The following is an 18125-nucleotide window of genomic DNA, read 5'->3' as shown; positions in this document are numbered from 1 at the left end:
TTTGTTCAGAAGAGGCAGCAAGACAACAGTCAGCTGAAAAAAGGAGAGTTTAGGAAAAACTACATCAGAGTTCAGACGACGGGTTTGGATACTGGTTGCTCAAAAGCAACGCAAGGGGGTATGCTAACCTGGTAGCTACTGTTAGCATATGTGTTTAGTGATTCTGTCTGACTACTCAGTAGGCTGCAGCACTTTTACGCCACGCTCAGTTCGCCTGGAACCTTGACGGAGGTGATACCAAAAATAGTACCTGGTATAAGGTACCAAGTACCAGATTTGCCCAATGGAAAACCAAAAAGGGCGAGTAGAATCGACTCGAGTCAAACCTATACCATGCAATGGAAGAGCAGCTAAGGCCTAGCTCTAAGTTACTCACTATTTACAGACATATTCATACAGATTTATGTACACTTCTGTTAACTTACACAGCACAGATTTCCAGAGAAAGTAGAAAGAGTAAAACATCAAAAATGTTTTTAACACTAAAATTCAGTGTTATATTAAACATTTGAATGAAAAAGAATATTTTAATGAGCACACTTGATTGTCAACCCTCAGTCCAACACTTCAGCTAGTTATACTTCCTTGGTGAGCTTTCGCTTGGTTGTTAGCTTTTGTGCAGTACGTTTTACTGACTTGAACTGAAAGACAGTGGGAAATATATTTAGTATATTTTTGTTAAATCTATGTGAGTGAGCCAAGCCACATCAGCCTTGTGATTGGTGAGAGTAAAGCTTACATAAGTACTACCCAGTTTACATCAAAATGGAGAACTTTGGTCAACTACATTAGTCATGTGTTCAACACTTTTCGCTGCAAAAACATTGTACATGTATTTTGTTTGCCCACAAAAGCAAGATAAGCTTTATTAGAAAGAAATCAACAGTATAGGTTCCCTTGGGCTTTAAACATTATATACACTGAAACATTATGTTAGCAATAGTTTTTATTCAGTAATATCTAATACTGGGGCAGGTCCCCTCTTATCACTGGGGTGGTACCCTCAAGGGTACATCTCAGTACCTTTAGTCAGGGAACATAACTGTACCATAATCCATTGAAAATATATTTTCTAAGCTGTATTGACTCCACACACCCCGTCTCGTCTCCAGGCTTTTATTTTATTGTTCTGTTTTAAAACATTAGCTTATGAAAAGGTACAATTACACATAATTTTCACCTGAAAAAACTTATTTAAGGTACACAGTTGGACCTTGAAACCACTGTTGTACCTTTGAGGGAACATTTACATTGTTTGTACCTTGATGAATGAAAAATGTACCTGCACAGAACCTTAATAAGAGTGTATACTATGTTTTTGCCTTGAGATCCCATCAGCACTTTTGGATTATGCAGCCTTCTGGATATTCATTTAATTATAACTTCATTCTCAATGTTCTACATCCTTGTCCATCATTTACAATCAGCTACAGCTCTGTTCATCAATCTGGCCACATCAAAAATATACTTTCAGTTCTGTTCATGTTTTCACACTTAATATTTGGCACAGAAAAGCAGAACTCCTGCTGCGACCCCAGCAGGCCTGTGTCGAATCTGTTATTGCGTGCCATAAAGGCGGCCCTAGACATTTTCTGCCTTCCTCAGTGTCGGGTCCTCGCCGGTGGTGAAGCTGCATTTGCGCTGCATAAATCGTGTTAATAGCGCTGTTGAGAAGTAAGCAGGTCTCTAATCGTTAAACGTTCGCGGCTCCTCTTGCCTTGCATTACGCCGTTCCACATTTATTCCAACCCGTCTTTTATTGCTCCCATGCCTTCCTCTCAAGGCTTCGCGCAAATCGGATTGAACCATGTCCCCCAGCGGCAACAGCACAGAGCTCACTCCCTAACTCCCCCACTCATATCCCTCAGCCTGATTCATTTCATATTTACTCAGTTATTTTTAAAATGGAAGCGGGTTGTGAATACAACGGCTCTGGAGAGTGGGTACAGGGATTAATAAGGGGGAGACGGTGATATCAGATCAGAGTGGGCAGGCTAATGGTCACCGGCTCAGGCAAGGTTAATCGAGGCATTGCTGAACTCTTTCAAAAGCTGAAGCCCAGTGTGTGCATGAGGAAAAGCAATATTATAAAAATTACACGACTGAAAAAAAGTCTCCTGACTGGTTTTGTCCTTTTTGCCTTGAGTAATTTCCCGCTCCACTTCAATGAGTAGCATCTAAAAGTAAATGAAGAAATAATTACATTTCTTATTAATAGTCTCTGGAGTATGGCTAGAGACTGCCTTTGTAATTTACTTTTTTTCTTGTCTTATGTCTCTGGGCAAAGGTTACGCCTGTTATCGTTATTATTCCGAGGCAGGCAATTTTTAAGGTAATAAACTTTTTACTAAGTCAGGGCTGACATTTTGAAAGTTTGCCAAACAAGCTAGCGCTATCGTGACCTTGTTAGCACTGGGCGAGTTCTCTCAAACGAGATGAGGTGTAGTCTGTTCATTTCTTTCAAAATGTCTTCAGCCTCCTTCTGTTTTCTTATTGACCAGCTTAATGTTCCAGACCAGTGCTCAGATGAAGGTACCCTAAGCTTTCAGCAAAAGCTGTATTAGCATCAAAAACATTAGCGTTAGCTAGCAAGAGAGAGAGCAAGAGTGAGAGAGAGAGAGAGAGAGAGACAGAAAGAGAGAGCGGGGGTTCACATTTCAGTGGGAGTTCTCACAGCGATTAAGGCCAACTTAAGCGAGTGCCCTGTGGCTGTTTTCCCAGTGGCATGTAATGAAAACCATTCCTTATTCATTCCGCCCAATGTGAGAGTGCACGGAGCGAGTTAATATCCTCCGACTCTGCCGAACGAACGGCAAACACAGCACGCAGCCTCTAGGGAATCTTGCTGTTTGCACACCAAAAAGGCAAAAAAAATCAAATCAAACAGACTCGGCTTAATTATACTAAAGCACACCCGACCGGGGAAAGGAACGTTTTTCGAGCCGTCTGAGACTGTCTCCCGTTTCCGCCGTATCTCGCGGACGTTGTGGTTTTTCCGTGGCAGGCCGAGGGAGAATGTGATTGAGAAATCCTGAGTTATTTTTAGCCGGCCAACAACTTGCCTGAAGGGACCTCTTTCTTTTTTTCCGATGCGCTTTTACAATGGAGCTTTGGAATTATGCCCGGCTAAGACAGGGCCGAGATCCTGCTGGAATCAGCTGTTTCTTTCTAGTCCTGTGTCTGCCTTTTTCCCCTCTCTCTCTCTCTGTCTCTCCCTCTCTCTCTTTCCATCATCGCACTTTCGTACCCTTCACCTTCCACCGAATTCTGCACAGCTTCTGAATTTGCTGTGGAGGATCACTGGGCCGTACTGGATGGGAAATTGATGTCCCATGCAAAAGGGAACATTTCTGTGATATGCTTATCTGCCCTTTTGGTCAGGCCATATAAAGAGCAGCCACATTAACTCTGCTCACCTTCAGACTGTCTGCTTAAGACCAAACGCTGAATAAAATAGGTGCCAAAAGGGTTCTTTGGAGCAATGACATAGAATAACCACTTTTGGTCCCCTAAAGCAAGAGGCTCCCAACCTCTCTGGGAAGTGGGACCGAACCGCAGCCCACAACAGTTTTTAGGACCCGGTTGAGGAGCTTTGATGCAGGAACACATAGAATTAGCCAATGTTTTGCCATCATTGAGGAATGTTCTGTCCCTGCGTACCACACACAATGGATTTAGTGTATTAGCATGTCAAGTGCAATGAATCGCAATTTTTTTAGGCGTCATCATATTTTGCCTGAATGTTGGTCTTGTTTTCCTGCTTGTCTTTGATGAGTTTGCAGCCTCAGTAAAAAGTTTGCTGTCAATTTATTCATTTGTGACTTCCTCACTTATATTAGCAATCAACTAAAGGCAGCCAATAGCAACCTACATGCTAGTCTGGCAAGGCAAGACATGATTTCCTGATGAGAGTACATGTCTGGGGCAACTTGTTAAACATTTGGTACTGGATCATGGTAAAATCTCTGCAAACAAGGGTCCGCCACCCCTAAAATCTACCCCAAATTGATCTACTCCATGCTCTTTTAACATCCAGAAGTAAAGAAAGCTAGCAAGTGATACGCTGTCATTAGCTAACAGAACTGTTTTTCTTTGCAAGCTTGAGTTTTTAGAGGACTTTTCAGTCATGCTCACTTAGGTTGCATCCATGGGCTAGTGATAGGCTTGTTGTCCAGTGGACAATGTGGGCGAAGGCACCATCACCACCTACTCTGAGCATATCTATCACCGAGCACTGGATTGGTTTAGAAATTTCACACCGATTTTTTTCCCACCCTAAAAAGTCAATGTGCCTCATTCAACAATATTTCTTAAATTTGTTTTTGAGAAAGGTCCTAAGAAAAAGCATATTCATGACTTGTTTTTCAAACCGCAGAATTGTTCGCACCTTTGTGCTCAAGTGTGTGTAAATTCTTACCGAAGTACAAATCTAAATAAGAAAACATTGGTGAATGTCAGAATCTTCGTGAAAACTGTGCAAATGGGTACAAATTTCTTCTTAAAAATGGTTGGTAAATGAGGCCTGTAGTTCCCACCCACATTTAACCTAACATTTCCCAGAGTGGACTCTAGATGTTCTTATCACAAGATCCCATCTGGCCCCAAAAGACTACAAAACATGATGTAGGCCAATATGTTTAAAATAACATAGAATAGTTGATGAATATTTTAATGGAATGAATATAAAAATACTAGTGTAATAATATTAATTACTTTAATAATAATCATAATCATAATAAAACTGTATTTTGGCTGTTAGGCTACTAAATTTCCCCCTGCACGCTGCCACATTGTTGCAGCCCTGTCTCAACCCAGTCACGGCCCTGGCACCAATCCGTGGCCCAGTGGTTGGGATGCTCTGCCCTTTTAAAAATACCTTTCAATGAAAAGTATTGTTTTCAAAGAGATGTGTGAGTGAGAACCTTTTTTTTAAAGGTAAAAGAACCTCCATATAATGCAAAAGTTCTATTCCAGTTAAAGGTTTTTTCTTGAACCTTTATTTCTGAGAATGTAGAGGCGTATGTTAGCGGTGGAGGGAAAGGTTCACCCTTGACCTTTTGACCTTCATCTGGAAAGAAATGACCTCTGGGAGCAGGCCTTCTCACCAGCCTGTCAGAATCCCAAGTTGCAGGCCGTGCCCTTTCACCATGCTGTCCGCACGTGACTTGCAGTGTGAGGGAGAGAGGCCAGCCCTGTCCATTTGTGTGTTGATCTTGGAACGGATTCGGGCCGGCCAGCTGTTTGGTCTCATTTAAAATGCTACAGTTTTGGGAATGGTGCCCTGGGAGCAGAGCGCCAGCCAAAGTCTTGGCCCATTCACATCTCTCTCTCTTTGTCTCTCTCTCTCTCTCTCTCTCTCTCTCTCTGTCTCACTCATTAGCATATGGCCGTCTTTGATTCTGCTTTTGGACGTGTTGTTGCACAGCTGGCTGGCTCCGAGGATCGCCTGACACTTCCTGTCTGTTGTTTTTCGCCATGCCCTGTCTCTCTCACTTTAGACTGGGCTAAAAACAGAGCCCCCCAGCCCCCCTTTCCCCGGTCAGAATATCTGGTCAGTCTATCAAACACAGCTCATTAATGCCAGTTGAGGGTTTGTGATTGGCCTTGTCAACCCTGCCGAGAAAGGTATCAAAGCCCTAGTTTAAAAGGCTCTCGTTTCACGTCGAGCTAAACAATCATGTTTAATTGGATTTTCATCCGGGCCCATTAAATCATAGACAAGGACAGAAAGCCACCAGCATGACTCTAATTGCTAAAACAATCGCTGCTTTTTTTATTTTCGTTTCCGTTGCCTCGTGCATCAACAACGCAGTGCAATTTTCCCAGTCAGAATACAAAATAGAGCAATGTTGTAGAGCGTCCTGCGCTGTGAACTGTATGGCCGGCTTCCAATTCAGAAAAATCAAGCCCTCTCTCACTTCTCATTTACACTTGAGAGATAATCCATAAACTATGCGACTTCTTCCAATTCCATCAAAGGCTTCTCAATTCTGAGCTAATATTTAGGCGCCATCCTTGAGTATCAAATCTAAAAAAGAATCAGTGAACACACTTTTACATTTAAAAAACAGAAGCTTGTTTATCCCTGGATCATGGATTTGCTGATGGGAAGAGGCTAAGAGAAGTGAGCAGGGATGTACTAGCTGTTGGTCTGGAACGCAGCCAGTTTTAGCATAGGATACTGTATTTTTCTGTATGGGAACTCCACCAGGAATTCCAGTAGTGTGACCACATGTCATGTTCCATTGTGTCTTCTCACGTCTTGCCTGTCTCTCTATCTCTCTCTCCCACTCTGTGTCCTCCGGCAGAAGGAACGTCCACTCTGTGTCTATCCTCGGTGCGGGAGCTGCCATCCCAGCTAAAGGATCTTTACCAGCAGGGCTTCGTTCTCACAGCTGTCCACCCCTTTGTCCATCCGTGTGGTCCAGAGCCTGCAAGTGTCCCACGACAGCTTTACCGAGCAGTCCTCACCAAACTGCCTGAAAGGTAGGCAGCCTTCAGAGATTGGCTGGGAGACACACAGTCCTCACCAAAGTGTCTGAATAATAAATGGTCCTAATCAAACTGCCCAATAGGTACACATTTCACAGCAAACTGGCTGGAAGGAAGAAAAGCGTTGCCCAAACTCCACAAAAGGCAAGCAGTCTTAAAAAACAATCCTGAAAACTAAAGTGCGTAAAAGGTAGATAGCTTATTGCCAAACTGCCTGAAAGGTAGGCAGTCTTCAGTGATTGGCTGGGAGACACATAGTTTTCACCAAAGTGCCTGAAAAATAGATGGTTTCTCAAACTCCCCAAAAGGCAAGAAGTTCTAAAAAACAACCCTAAAAACCGACGTGCCTGAAAGGTAGATAGCTTTTTTTGCCAAACTGCCTGAAAAGCAAACATTCCCTTAGTGAACTGCCTATAAGGCAAGGGGCCTGAAATGTACACAGTTCTCAACAAACTGCCTGAAAGGAAGACAGTCTTTGGCAACCTGCCTGAAAAACAAGCAGTCCACAGTAAACTGCCTATAATTCAAGGGCCTGAAATGTACACAGTTCTCAACAAACTGCCTGAAAGGAAAACGATCTTTGCCAACCTGCCTGAAAAACAAGCAGTCCTCAGTAAACTGCCTATAAGTCAAGAGCCTGAAAGGTACGTGGTTCTCAACAAATTGCCTGAAAGGAAGACAGTCTTTGGCAACCTGCCTGAAAGGTAGGCAGTCTAACCTAGCTACCCAAAAGGCAAGGACCTGAAAGCTACACAGTTCTCCCCAAACTGCCTCAGAGGTAAAGAATAATGAAATAGTCCACAATACTGTCAATGTAATTCCATGCAGGTAGATAAACAGTACAGAGTGACAGCAAGTTAGCAGGTTAGCCTGTCTAGCCTGAATTTATCCTGATCATGTGTTTCATTTAGCTACAGTGGCAGAATGTTCAACTAATTATTGAATACATTTCCTTCTTCACTGTTGCTTCTCTTTATCACATGTCAAGCTTGTCAGATGTTGAGATTTATTTGCCGTATGTTTCCAGCACAACCCAAAACTAGCAGGCATGTTGTGATTATTAATTTCCCAGAAGGCTCTCAAATCAGTACGCAGACACAGATGTAGAAAGCATTGTTTCATTGACTTTGAAATCTAAATTTATGTCCAAGTACTGCTGCCATAATTTTGCCAAGCAAAGCATTCAGATCTTTTTCAAACCAGCAGATTTTAGGAGTAAATTCCCAGCTGCATCTTCTAAATGCCTCCAGTTATACGCTGCAGTGTATCAGTCATGGGGCGGTCGGCAAGGCAGCGATTGTGTGAAAGTTGAAGAGAGGGCCACTAATCCTCTGGCACATAGCATTAAGCAGTCAAAGTCACATCCACCCCCTGCCCTGCTGCCCTGCTGCCCTGCTGGCTACAACCTGGAGTCCGAGGCGACGTGGGCATGTGTGTGCGTGTCCAGCCATGGTTTGTATCCAGCTAGACAGGCTGATGTGACAGGGTGAAAGGCACATGGCTGGAGAGGACCAGCGGGCACTGGACTGACCTCTCCACCCCTCCACCCCCCCCAACCCCACAGCTGCCAATCACTAAGCAAAGCCAGGCTTCTTATTGTGTGTGCAGTGTTGTGTTTCTGTCAGTCTCTGTGTTTCTGTGTTGGACTGTCAGTATCTGTAACCAGTCAATGCTTTCTGCATGCTTGTGAATAGACCAATGAAGTCCTGTGTCATTCTGTAGTCACAGTCACGCCCATATAAGGGAAAACAAGTCTATGCAGTTTTTCTCTATGGAAAAAATGAGTGGTGGTGTTAAAAATCACTACATTTGTGCCGTATTGTAACTGCGACATTTTCATTAAGTTTTTTTCTCCAAATGTCAGTGGATCCACTGCATTATGAGGTTGTTTAGCAGTCAAAACACACATGCTGTAAGCAAGCTAACACTCCTGCGCATTAAAACGATAGCGTGTGAAAGTAAATCTACCATTTAATTTCAATTCTACCTTCTATCACAATTGACAATTGGTTTTGGCGAGGCTGAATGCTTAGCAATCAGTTCAGATTATAGCAATAAGTGCGTTTATATGCACTCAATAATCTCATCATAATCAGATTTCTGCAGTTATCTGATTGTTTCAATGGTCATGTTAACAGCATACTCTGATTTCTTAGATCAAAGAAAAGTCTGGAAATCTGATTAAGAAATCCAATAAAGAGAGTTGGATTTTAGCTTAGTAATCAGATTTCTAAGTGCATGTGAACTCTTACTCTGATTTCTTTCGGCTTTCTCAGTCTGCACATGTGTGGAAACAGACGGCGGTCCCGGAAATGAGCAAGCAGCGTTGCCGCGAGATGGCACGATGTTTAAAAAAAAGCCACGGCATGAAATTTGAGTCTTACATTTTGACTTCTTGGCACAATAGTTCAGAGGATTCAAAGGCATTCGGAGGAAAAAATATTTGTAGAAGAAAACATAACAACTTTGGAACAATTTATTTGAACTTGGGCAGCAATTTTTCAGACATCATCCCACAGACTTCTATAGACTTTTGAACTCATATGATTCTTCGGTTGTCAGTATCAGGCCCAGATTAGCAACTCTGGGCTTAAGATAGATTTCTCTATGGCAAAAATGAACAAGATTTTCATCCACAACACATTTTTCTTCTAAATGTGACTGGATCCTTTAAATTGCGATGTCATTAAGGAGTCCAAATATAAATTTGGAGGATCCAGTAACAGGGAAAATGCATGTAAGGCAAATCATACCAGGTTTAGAACCTTTTTGTTAACCACAGGGCAGCGATTTGTGAAAATCCCATTCATTCAGGACTTTTCTGCCCAACAGGCACGGACCTGAAAGGTGCACAGTTCTCTCCCAACTTGAACGATACACAGTCTTTGCCAAACTGCCCAAAAACACGCAGTCCTAAGCAAATCCCAAAAATGTTTGAAAGGGAACAAAGTGCCCGAAAGGTAAAATAATGCCAATGTAAGTCCATGCAGTGCTCAAACTCCCTGGCCAGTAGGAAAAGAATACAGAGCAACAGCAAGTTAGCCTCCCAATCTGTAAATAAATGATCCTGATCAGATGTTTCATATGCAGTCTATCACTAAACGAACACAGTGGTACAATGTTCAACTAAAGGCTGCACAAATTCAGTAATGTTCCATTAAGCTTTAATATTTCGATATTTGTATCCTGTCCAACCCAAACCTTACAGGCACAATGTGATTCCTAATTTCCCAGAAGGCCCTCAAATCAGTGTGCACACACTGACATAGAAAGTATTGTTTCATCTGCTTTAAATGGTTGTCCTCGCACTGCTGTGATAATTTTGCAAAGCGAATCATTCTGATCTTCTGTAAACCAGCAGATTTTGAATTAAATATTAGTTCAGAGGATCCAGAAACACTCAGTGGAAAACAGGACAAAACATATCAGGTTTGGAGCCGTTTTGTTCTGCACAGTGTGGTGAACCACAGCAGGAAACCCCATTCACTTTTAGTTCCTTACATTGACAAGACTCCGACTACCAAATGATGCAAGACTTTAGAGCTTGATTGATCTGTGATGCTCCACCCACTAATGCGTTCTATCGTAGCTACTGTTGTGAAGATGGACAGAACACTGACAAAATCCCAATCAAATAGTGCTGTGTGTGTGTGTGTGTGTGTGTGTGTCTGTCTGGCTGCAGGCGTGCTGTATGTGTAGATCTCTGAGAATAGACAGAGTTTCCCCTGAGGAGGAGAGAGAGAGAGAGAGAGAGAGAGAGAGAGAGAGAGGATCCAGAGCCTCAGGCTGAGCTTCAGTCTGTGTGTTTTATGGCCTTTTCTGCTGAGCCTGACAGACAGAGAGGGACACTGGACACAGCACTGTCTGTTCTTCATCTCTCTCTCTCTTACTTTTTCTCTCTTTCACTCTATTCTACTCTCCCACAAACACTCTCTGTTTCTCTCTCCTTTTTCTCTCTCTGTCACTCACCTTTCTCTCTGTTTGTCTGTGTCTCTCTGTCTTTTTTCCTCTCTCTCTCACTTTTTCTGTCTCTCTTTATCTCTCCCTTTTTTCTCTCTCCTTCTTTCACTTTTCTCTTTCTTTTTGTCTCTCTCACATCTTTCTTTCTTTCATTTTTCTGTTAATCTCTTCTTTTTCTCTCTCTTTCTTTCTTCTTTCTTTCTTTCTTTCTTTCTTTCTTTCTTATTTTTCTTTCTTTCTCCTTACTCTCGTTCTCTCTTTCTCTGACCATCTCTCTCCTTTCTCTCTATTCTAACTTTTTTCTCTCCTTCTTTTTCAGTTTCACTCTCTGTCTACCTGCTGTTTTTCCTCTCTCTTACTTTTCTCTATCTCTCCCTTTTTTCTCTATGCGTCTTTCTTTTCTCTCTCCTTTCTTGTTCTCTTTTTTTCTCTTAATCTGTCATTTCTCTCTCTTTTCTTTCTCTCTTTCCATCTCTGTCTCTGGCCATCTCTCTCGTTTCTCTTTCTCTCTTTTCTCTCTCCTTCTTTCTTTCATTTTTCTATTTCCCTATATTTCTATCTCTCTCTCTTTCATGTCTTCTGTCCCTGTCTCTCTCCCTCTTTCTCTCTCTTCCTCCCTCTCTCCCTCATCTCTACCTTTCTCTCCCTCTCTGTCTCTATCTCTTACTGTCTGTCTCTTTACCTCTCTCTCTCTCTCTCTTTCTCCCCCTCTCTCCTCAGTCAGTCAGACTCCTCCAGACTCAGTAATTCCCTGGAATCTCTTGGACTTTATGGACACACCAGGAGTCCATACTGCACATTCCTCACAAATGAGCATCTGACGCTGACCTTCTATGGCTGATCCCTTTATGAGCAGCAGATGATAGTGATGCCCCTCTTTTCTCTGAGGGCTCATTTTCAGGACAGGAGGGTAACACTTACCCCTTGAACTCTAGTCTTAGAATTCAGCAGCTACTATAAATTATTGAGTAACTACCATGAGGCTGCAGTGTGAGTTCTGTAGTTCTGAGTGAGGAACTGAAGTGTGGACCCACATACAGATACATAAGGCCAGCAACACAAATATGCCATTTTATTTACTATCCAATACCACCAGTGAACCTACATGTGTCCTCTGAGTTTTTATATGGAACGTTGATGATGGTAAAATAATAGTAACATTTTCTTAACACCATGAATGGATATAAATAAAACATATTTTATCTCAAAATAATGTTTAAGGCATCAGGCAGTGTATTCATAACCATTTCATGTGATAACTCTGTGAGGAAGCTTTTAGAGACATTAAACTCTTCAGATGTCTAGTTCCATTAACCACCACTGAGGACAATGCTGACTGTGTTTCCTTTCTGCAAAACAAGACTCAGTGCACAACAGTAACTTTTCATCAGATAAAAATCATTATAAAACATCTCCTCTTCTACTTACACTGAAATTATGGTGTTAACTGACAGTTTAGAATCTGCACTTTTAACAAAATTTCTCCTCTTGCTTCAATGAGCAAAGGCGAGAATTAATTTATATAAAATTATATCATGTTTTGGTCAGTTTCTAAAGCCCTATTGGAGCTGGATTAGTATCAAATGAGGACTATGATTTTCCAAACTCAGAGCTCCCTCAGTAAAAGTAATCTTGCTCAAATCAACGTCTCTATAATGGAATAACAAAACCAGGTCATATCAAAGAGACAAGGCTGAAGTTGGCTTCATATTCGCCAGCTTCTTGTTCGAATTTACCCGTTCCACCTTAAATTGTGCAGAAGTTACATTCTGGTGCTTCGGTTTTCCCATTCCACCTTAAATAGTGCAGCAGTTACATTCTGGTGCATAAATTTTCCTGTTCCAGCGTAAGCGGAGCAGCAGCTACTGAGGTGCTAGAATATAACTGCTGAATCATTTAAGGTGGAACTGGAAAATTCAGCTTTTTACTTTGACTTAAAACTTTATACGTAGCTGAAGTCGGCTTCTTATTCACCAGCTTCTTATTCGAATTTTCCCAGTCCATTTTAAATAGTGCTGCAGTTACATTTTGGCACCTCAATTTTCCCATTCCACCTTGAGTGGAGCAGCAACTACTGAGGTGCCAGAATGTTACTGCTGCATCATGTAAGGTGGAACTGGAAAATTAGCTTTCTACCCCGCCTTAAAGCTTTCGACAAAGCTGAAGTTGGCTTCTTATTTAAAGCTTAAATGGTGCAGCAGTTGCATTCTGGCATCTCAATTTTCTGGTTCCACCTCATGCACCACAATGTTTATGGATATAGATCCAAAATAACAATCGTTATTTATTTTTACATGACCACCTTTTTTATATCCTTTAGAATTAAACAAGCTATGTTGTTACTGTGCCTTTAAGGCTTATATATAAATAACTAATATAATGACTGTCTAAACTGCTAAACTGTCATAGGCTGACTTGATGCATGTAAATGCATCAGCTTTGTGACATGACTTATGAAAACAGGTTGTTTTTGCAGTTTAGTTTCCATGTATGGACTGAAGAGTGAATGAGGCATCAGGCAGCGTGTTCATAACCTGTTATTATTCATGTATTAACTTTCTGTGAGGGAGCTTTTAGAGGTGGACGTCTGGTTCCTATCACCACCACCGCTAAGTTCTCTAGAACAGAGCATTTCACATCAAACCGCTCTGAATGACTTTGTTTACATCTTAACCATTGAATTATGCAGAACTTTGGAAAAATCAGTGGAATTACCCTTTAATGTGATACAGAGAAGCACCCTGCCAGCATAAACGGCACACACGGCTTCATTTCAAGCATAATCCTTGACAACTAAACAAGTCGTGCGCTCTTTTGTGCTTGAAAGCGGTGCGATAGGAGCGATGGGGAGGACGCTTTCCGAGCGCGTACGGAAAGACGGAGATGGAAAGAACAAGAAAAAAAAATTGTAAAGTGGGGAAAGCAGTGACAGTGGGGTTTCAGATGTATGTGTCTGAGAGAGAGAGAGATAGGGAGAGAGAGAGAGAGAGAGGGGAAAAAGCTGAAAAGGTGGGTGAGGGGCTGCCATCCTTTGATGGTTCCGGCCAAGCTGCCCCGCTTTATCACCAGTGTCTGTCACCGTGGAGACAGTTGCTCGCATCAGCAGCAGCCCTGGGGGATAAACCTGCAGAAAAAAAGAGAGAGAGGAGATATCAAACGGGGCACAGCGCCGCTCCTGTTCACCCGCCAATCACCCAAAATACAGCGAGAGAACACAGGAGGAGAGAGAAGGGAGATGAAAGAGCGACTCCACGCACCTATTCACACCTCAAAAATATAAAACACAGCCAAACAGCACACTGGAGAGAAGAGGAGATAGAGGAGGAGGAGAGAAGAGAACAAAGAAGAGAAGAATAGAGAAGAGAGGAAGGAAAAAAGAAGAAGAAAGAGTGAAGAGAGAGAAGAGAAGAGAAGAGAAGAGAAGAGAAGAGAAGAGAAGAGAAGATGGGCCAAGAAAGAATACAGAGAAAATGGGACAACAAAGAAGATAAAGAAGAAATGGGAAGAGACAAAAAGGGAGAGGTGGGAAGAAAATGAGAGAAGAGAAGAGAAGAGAAGAGTAACATAGAATAGAAAAGATAAAAGAAAATGGGAGAAGAAAGCATACACAAAGAGGGAAGAGGGAAAATAAGAGAATGACAGAAGAGTAGATAGTGGAGGAGAGGACAAAAGAGAACAAAGAAAAAAATTAGAGAACAACAGAAGAAGAGTAAATCAGAGTAAAGGGAGTAGGACAAAGTGAAAGAGCAAAGGGAAAAAGAAGAAAGTAGAGTAGGGAGCAGAAAAAAATGAAAGAAGAGAAGAGAAGAGAAGAGAAGAAAATGGGAGAAGAGAGGGAAAAAAAGAAGAAAAGAGGAAGAAGTGAGAAGAGAGGAGAAAAAGAAGAGAAAATGAGAGGAGATAGGAGGAAAGGGGAGGAGAAAAGAAAAGAAGAGAAAATGGAAGAAGAATATAGAATAAAAAGAGAAGAGAAAAAGGAAAGAAGAGGAAAGCAGAACATAGGAGAGCAGAAAATGGGAGAGAGAAGAAAGGATAGACAAGACAGGATAAAATGAGAAAAGCAATTATAGAGAAAAAAGAAAAAAGGGAGACAAGAAAAGAAGAAGGGGAGGAAAGGAGAGGAGAAAAGAAGAGAAGACAGGACTGGACAGAACAGAAGAGAGGAAGGTTGAGAAGAGAAAATGAGAGATTGGAGAAAAGAAAGAAGAAAACAGTGGAGAAGATGGTCAGAAGGAATGTGAGGTGAAAAGTTCAAAGAAAATTGGTAAAAATGATAGGAAGAAAAAGTTGGTACAACGAGAGACGACTAGAGGAGAGGAGACGAGAGGAGAATTGAGGAGAAGAGAAGGAGCTGAGAGGAGAGTCACCAGCATTAGCGCTGTGCGCTGCTAGCTGCTAGCCGGATGTGGAGTGTTTAGTATTCTGGCTGAGTCTCTGGATACAGTCCCATTTCTCCCTCTGAGGATTAGCTGTACTGCAAAGCTGCTGTGCGTGGCCCTATGACGGAGAGCAGGAGGTGACATTGCTACAATTCAACCCTGAGAGTCCAGCCTGCATGCATGCTAAAGCACTAATACATCAACACTCCTGTCCCACCTCCTATAGGCACAGGAGCAACACACTCACAAACAGGCATATCAACACTGCCAGGCAGGGGAGAGCTTTAGCCCTTAAACTCTAAGGGCCTGTATGTAGGCTCACACCTCAGTTCCTCACTCTCTCACTAAAAGGTAATCAGGCCTAATTTATTCTGATTTTTTTCTTAACCCAACTGCACCCAGACCAAATTCTGTCCAGACCTGATTTGCAAAACACCTTAATCCAACTCTAGCCGAGAAATTCTGTCTGAACCTGACTGTAGTCAACAAAATTCTGTCTGAACTTGACTGTAGTCGACAATTTTGTCTAAACTTTAGCCCAGCAAAAATCTGTTTGAACTCGATTGTAGCTGACAAAATTCTACCTGAAACCGACTGTAGCCCAACAAAAAAATGTGTGTGAAATTGACTGTAGCCCCAAAGAAATCTGTCCGAATTCGACTGTAGCTGACACAATTTCTGACCCAACCTGACTGAAGCCCGACAAAAATCTGTTCGAACCAGATTGTAGCCCATTAAAGTTTGGTCTAAACCCAACTGCAGACCATTAAAGTTCTGCCTGAACCCGACTGCAGCCCATTAAAGTTCTGCCTGAACCCGACTGCAGCCCATTAAAGTTCTGCCTGAACCCGACTGTAGCTTGACAAAATTTTATATTCAGTTGTTTAAATTCTGAACGTGACTCAAGCCCAAAAAATGCTTAAGCAATTAGGTCTGATACTAACGCAAATCTTCCGGTCCCATCAGCTTCGGACAAATATTTCAGGCTCCGGGGGGGGGTGCTAATTTTAAATACAAATTGCTGGGCATCAGTCAGGTGGAGAGCGGGCTGGTGCCATTTATAATTTCAAATGTCAACCGTCAAACACGTCCAAGTTCACTTTTTTCATTACTGTTCCAGTTCAGTGGGGACCGCTGGGTAATTTATTCAACGTCATTGGGTAATTGTAGTGTACCTCGCTCTAGGAGAGGTACGGGGGGATCCCATTAAGGGTGATCTGCTTGAGGAATATTATTCATGGCTGGGTAAATAGGCAGGCATCAAGGAAAATGCGCTTCATAATTAATGCACTGATGAAAGATTGTGAAACACGGGTTTAATGGACCTGTGGTGACGACGTTGTCATGGAAATGCGGTCATAGGCGCACGCACAAGGGGGCACATGCATAAACAGGCGCACAAAGACACACATGTGTGCACACACAGACTCACACACACACAGCAGGATGCCACCTCAAGACCCAGAAACGTTGCTTATGGTGTCTGTCTGACAGGATCAGTTGAGTCCTGTAGGCAAAGACACAAACACTCGCACTTAGATCAGCTGCAGGCAAACAGACATTTGCCAGTGGTGTTACCCAGCTGTGATTTTGCTGGATAAAAAGACTAAAAAAAGTCAAAAACTGAACTGACTACAAACCTCCTAACATCCTAGCAGCTTCCATACATTGATCAGGGCTTGGCACTCTTAATCCCAACAAACAAGAGCCGAGAAATAAGACCAATGTGCATTAAAACATAACCTATCTAGGTTTGGAGCAGCAGCACACAAGCAATTAGCTATATTTGATTCAGTGGTTCACTTAGTGAATAGGCTAAATGCTAAAAACAAATGTAAGCTAGTAATAGCCAGTTAGCATTACACAAAAACAGTTCTCCTCCTTGGCTTTTCATTGCTGGCCATGTTAGCATTATTTAGGGAAGTATTCTGTGAAGCTGTGACACCTTTGAAACAGGTCTAGATCATTTCATTTTGGGTAAATTTATTCAGCTAAGTTCCCCCTTTTGACTGTGCCTCAGTGAACCTTACTTCAGTGTGAAATACCAAAGATAATCAAAGCCGATATCAGACACGGTGCAGCTTAAAGTCCCAGGGAGCACAGAGTAAAATATTTAAAATGTTTGTATGATACTAAACTTGAGTGCTGTACTAAACATCTAGCAAAGCTTGAATGAAAATATAAGATATAAATGTGATAAATTGTGTCTTAAAAAACACTTTTCAGACCTGAGAACTGTGTGGGCATGGCTAATGAGCAGCTTGATTGACAGCTCTCTGTCCAACACTCCAAGCCTGCTCTGCCCCTCATACAGGACTAAAATCATTAATCAGCTTTTATGTGACGGTAACTGAACGAAAACAGTCGCGGACGAACAGACGTGCAGACGAACGGACAAATGAACAATGTTGGCATATGAATAAACGAACATCAGCCTTGTGATTGGACAGGGGGATGCTTACAAAAGAGCAGGACTGCCCAGTTTACATCAAGAGGAGAGAAATATGGTGAAATATATATGATATTTATTGGTTATTAGAACATTATTTGCAGGGTAAACTGGGTACCTGTTCACTGTTTGCTGCAATAACAAGATTAACCTAATTAGAAAGAAAACACAGATTTATGTTCCCTGGCTCTTTGACAGAATAGGCTAAACACCAGCATTGTATTCAAGCTAGTAGGAGTCAGTTAGCATTACACAAAAAGAGATTATCTAAACTTGCTAGCCATGTTAGCACTATTTAGAGAGGTATCTTTAAAGCTGTGATGAATTTGAAACAGGTATATATTGTTTCATGTTGAGTAAATGTATTTAGTCCCATTAATGTGTGAAGCAGTAGATCACATGAGGTAACTAAAAGTATTTAAAGAAATAATTTAGCGAAAAAAATCTACTCTACCCCAGTTTCCACATACTCATATGATGTAGTCCATCAGCTAAGACATCTTTGGAGTCAACATTTTGCTTATTTTAGTGCCAGAGCTATGAGGCTAACATTGCTAACCAGAATACCTCTCAACCTGCTTGAATCGTTTCCAGGTCTTTATCAGGCTGCGCAGACTTGTTATGTTGTCTAAAATGTCTGCTCCTGCGTTCAGCTACAAGATAAAGTTTTGTTAATATAGCTACATAACTCACAAAACCACACTGACAAGTCTGTGTGACCTTGGATGCGGTTTGAGCTGGTTGAGAGACGTTCTGGGGATGTATTAACAGAAAATATTTTGGGTGACTATTGACTTGTAGTAGTGTTTGATATTATCCTTATAGCTCCAATACAAAACAAAAGA

The 18125-nt window shown here is 41.9% G+C and overlaps 1 protein-coding gene across 3 annotated transcripts in view; it reads left to right on the top strand.

The window, feature by feature from the left end:
• Positions 1 to 18125, top strand: part of LOC118799217 (raftlin-like) — a 146300-nt gene that overhangs the window by 60396 nt on the left and 67779 nt on the right. For 2 of the 3 annotated variants that reach the window (XM_036558955.1, XM_036558954.1), the window contains exon 3: positions 6309 to 6486. In XM_036558955.1, coding sequence (XP_036414848.1) covers positions 6309 to 6486 — 178 coding nt within the window. The remainder of the gene's footprint in view (positions 1 to 6308; positions 6487 to 18125) is intronic. The other variant, XM_036558956.1, reaches the window with a different exon arrangement.

Source organism: Colossoma macropomum, unplaced genomic scaffold (assembly GCF_904425465.1).
Source record: "Colossoma macropomum unplaced genomic scaffold, Colossoma_macropomum, whole genome shotgun sequence".
Taxonomy (NCBI): Eukaryota; Metazoa; Chordata; class Actinopteri; order Characiformes; family Serrasalmidae; genus Colossoma; species Colossoma macropomum.
The sequence above is the reverse complement of the archived record's forward strand: the minus strand, read 5'-3'. Positions and strand labels throughout refer to the sequence as shown.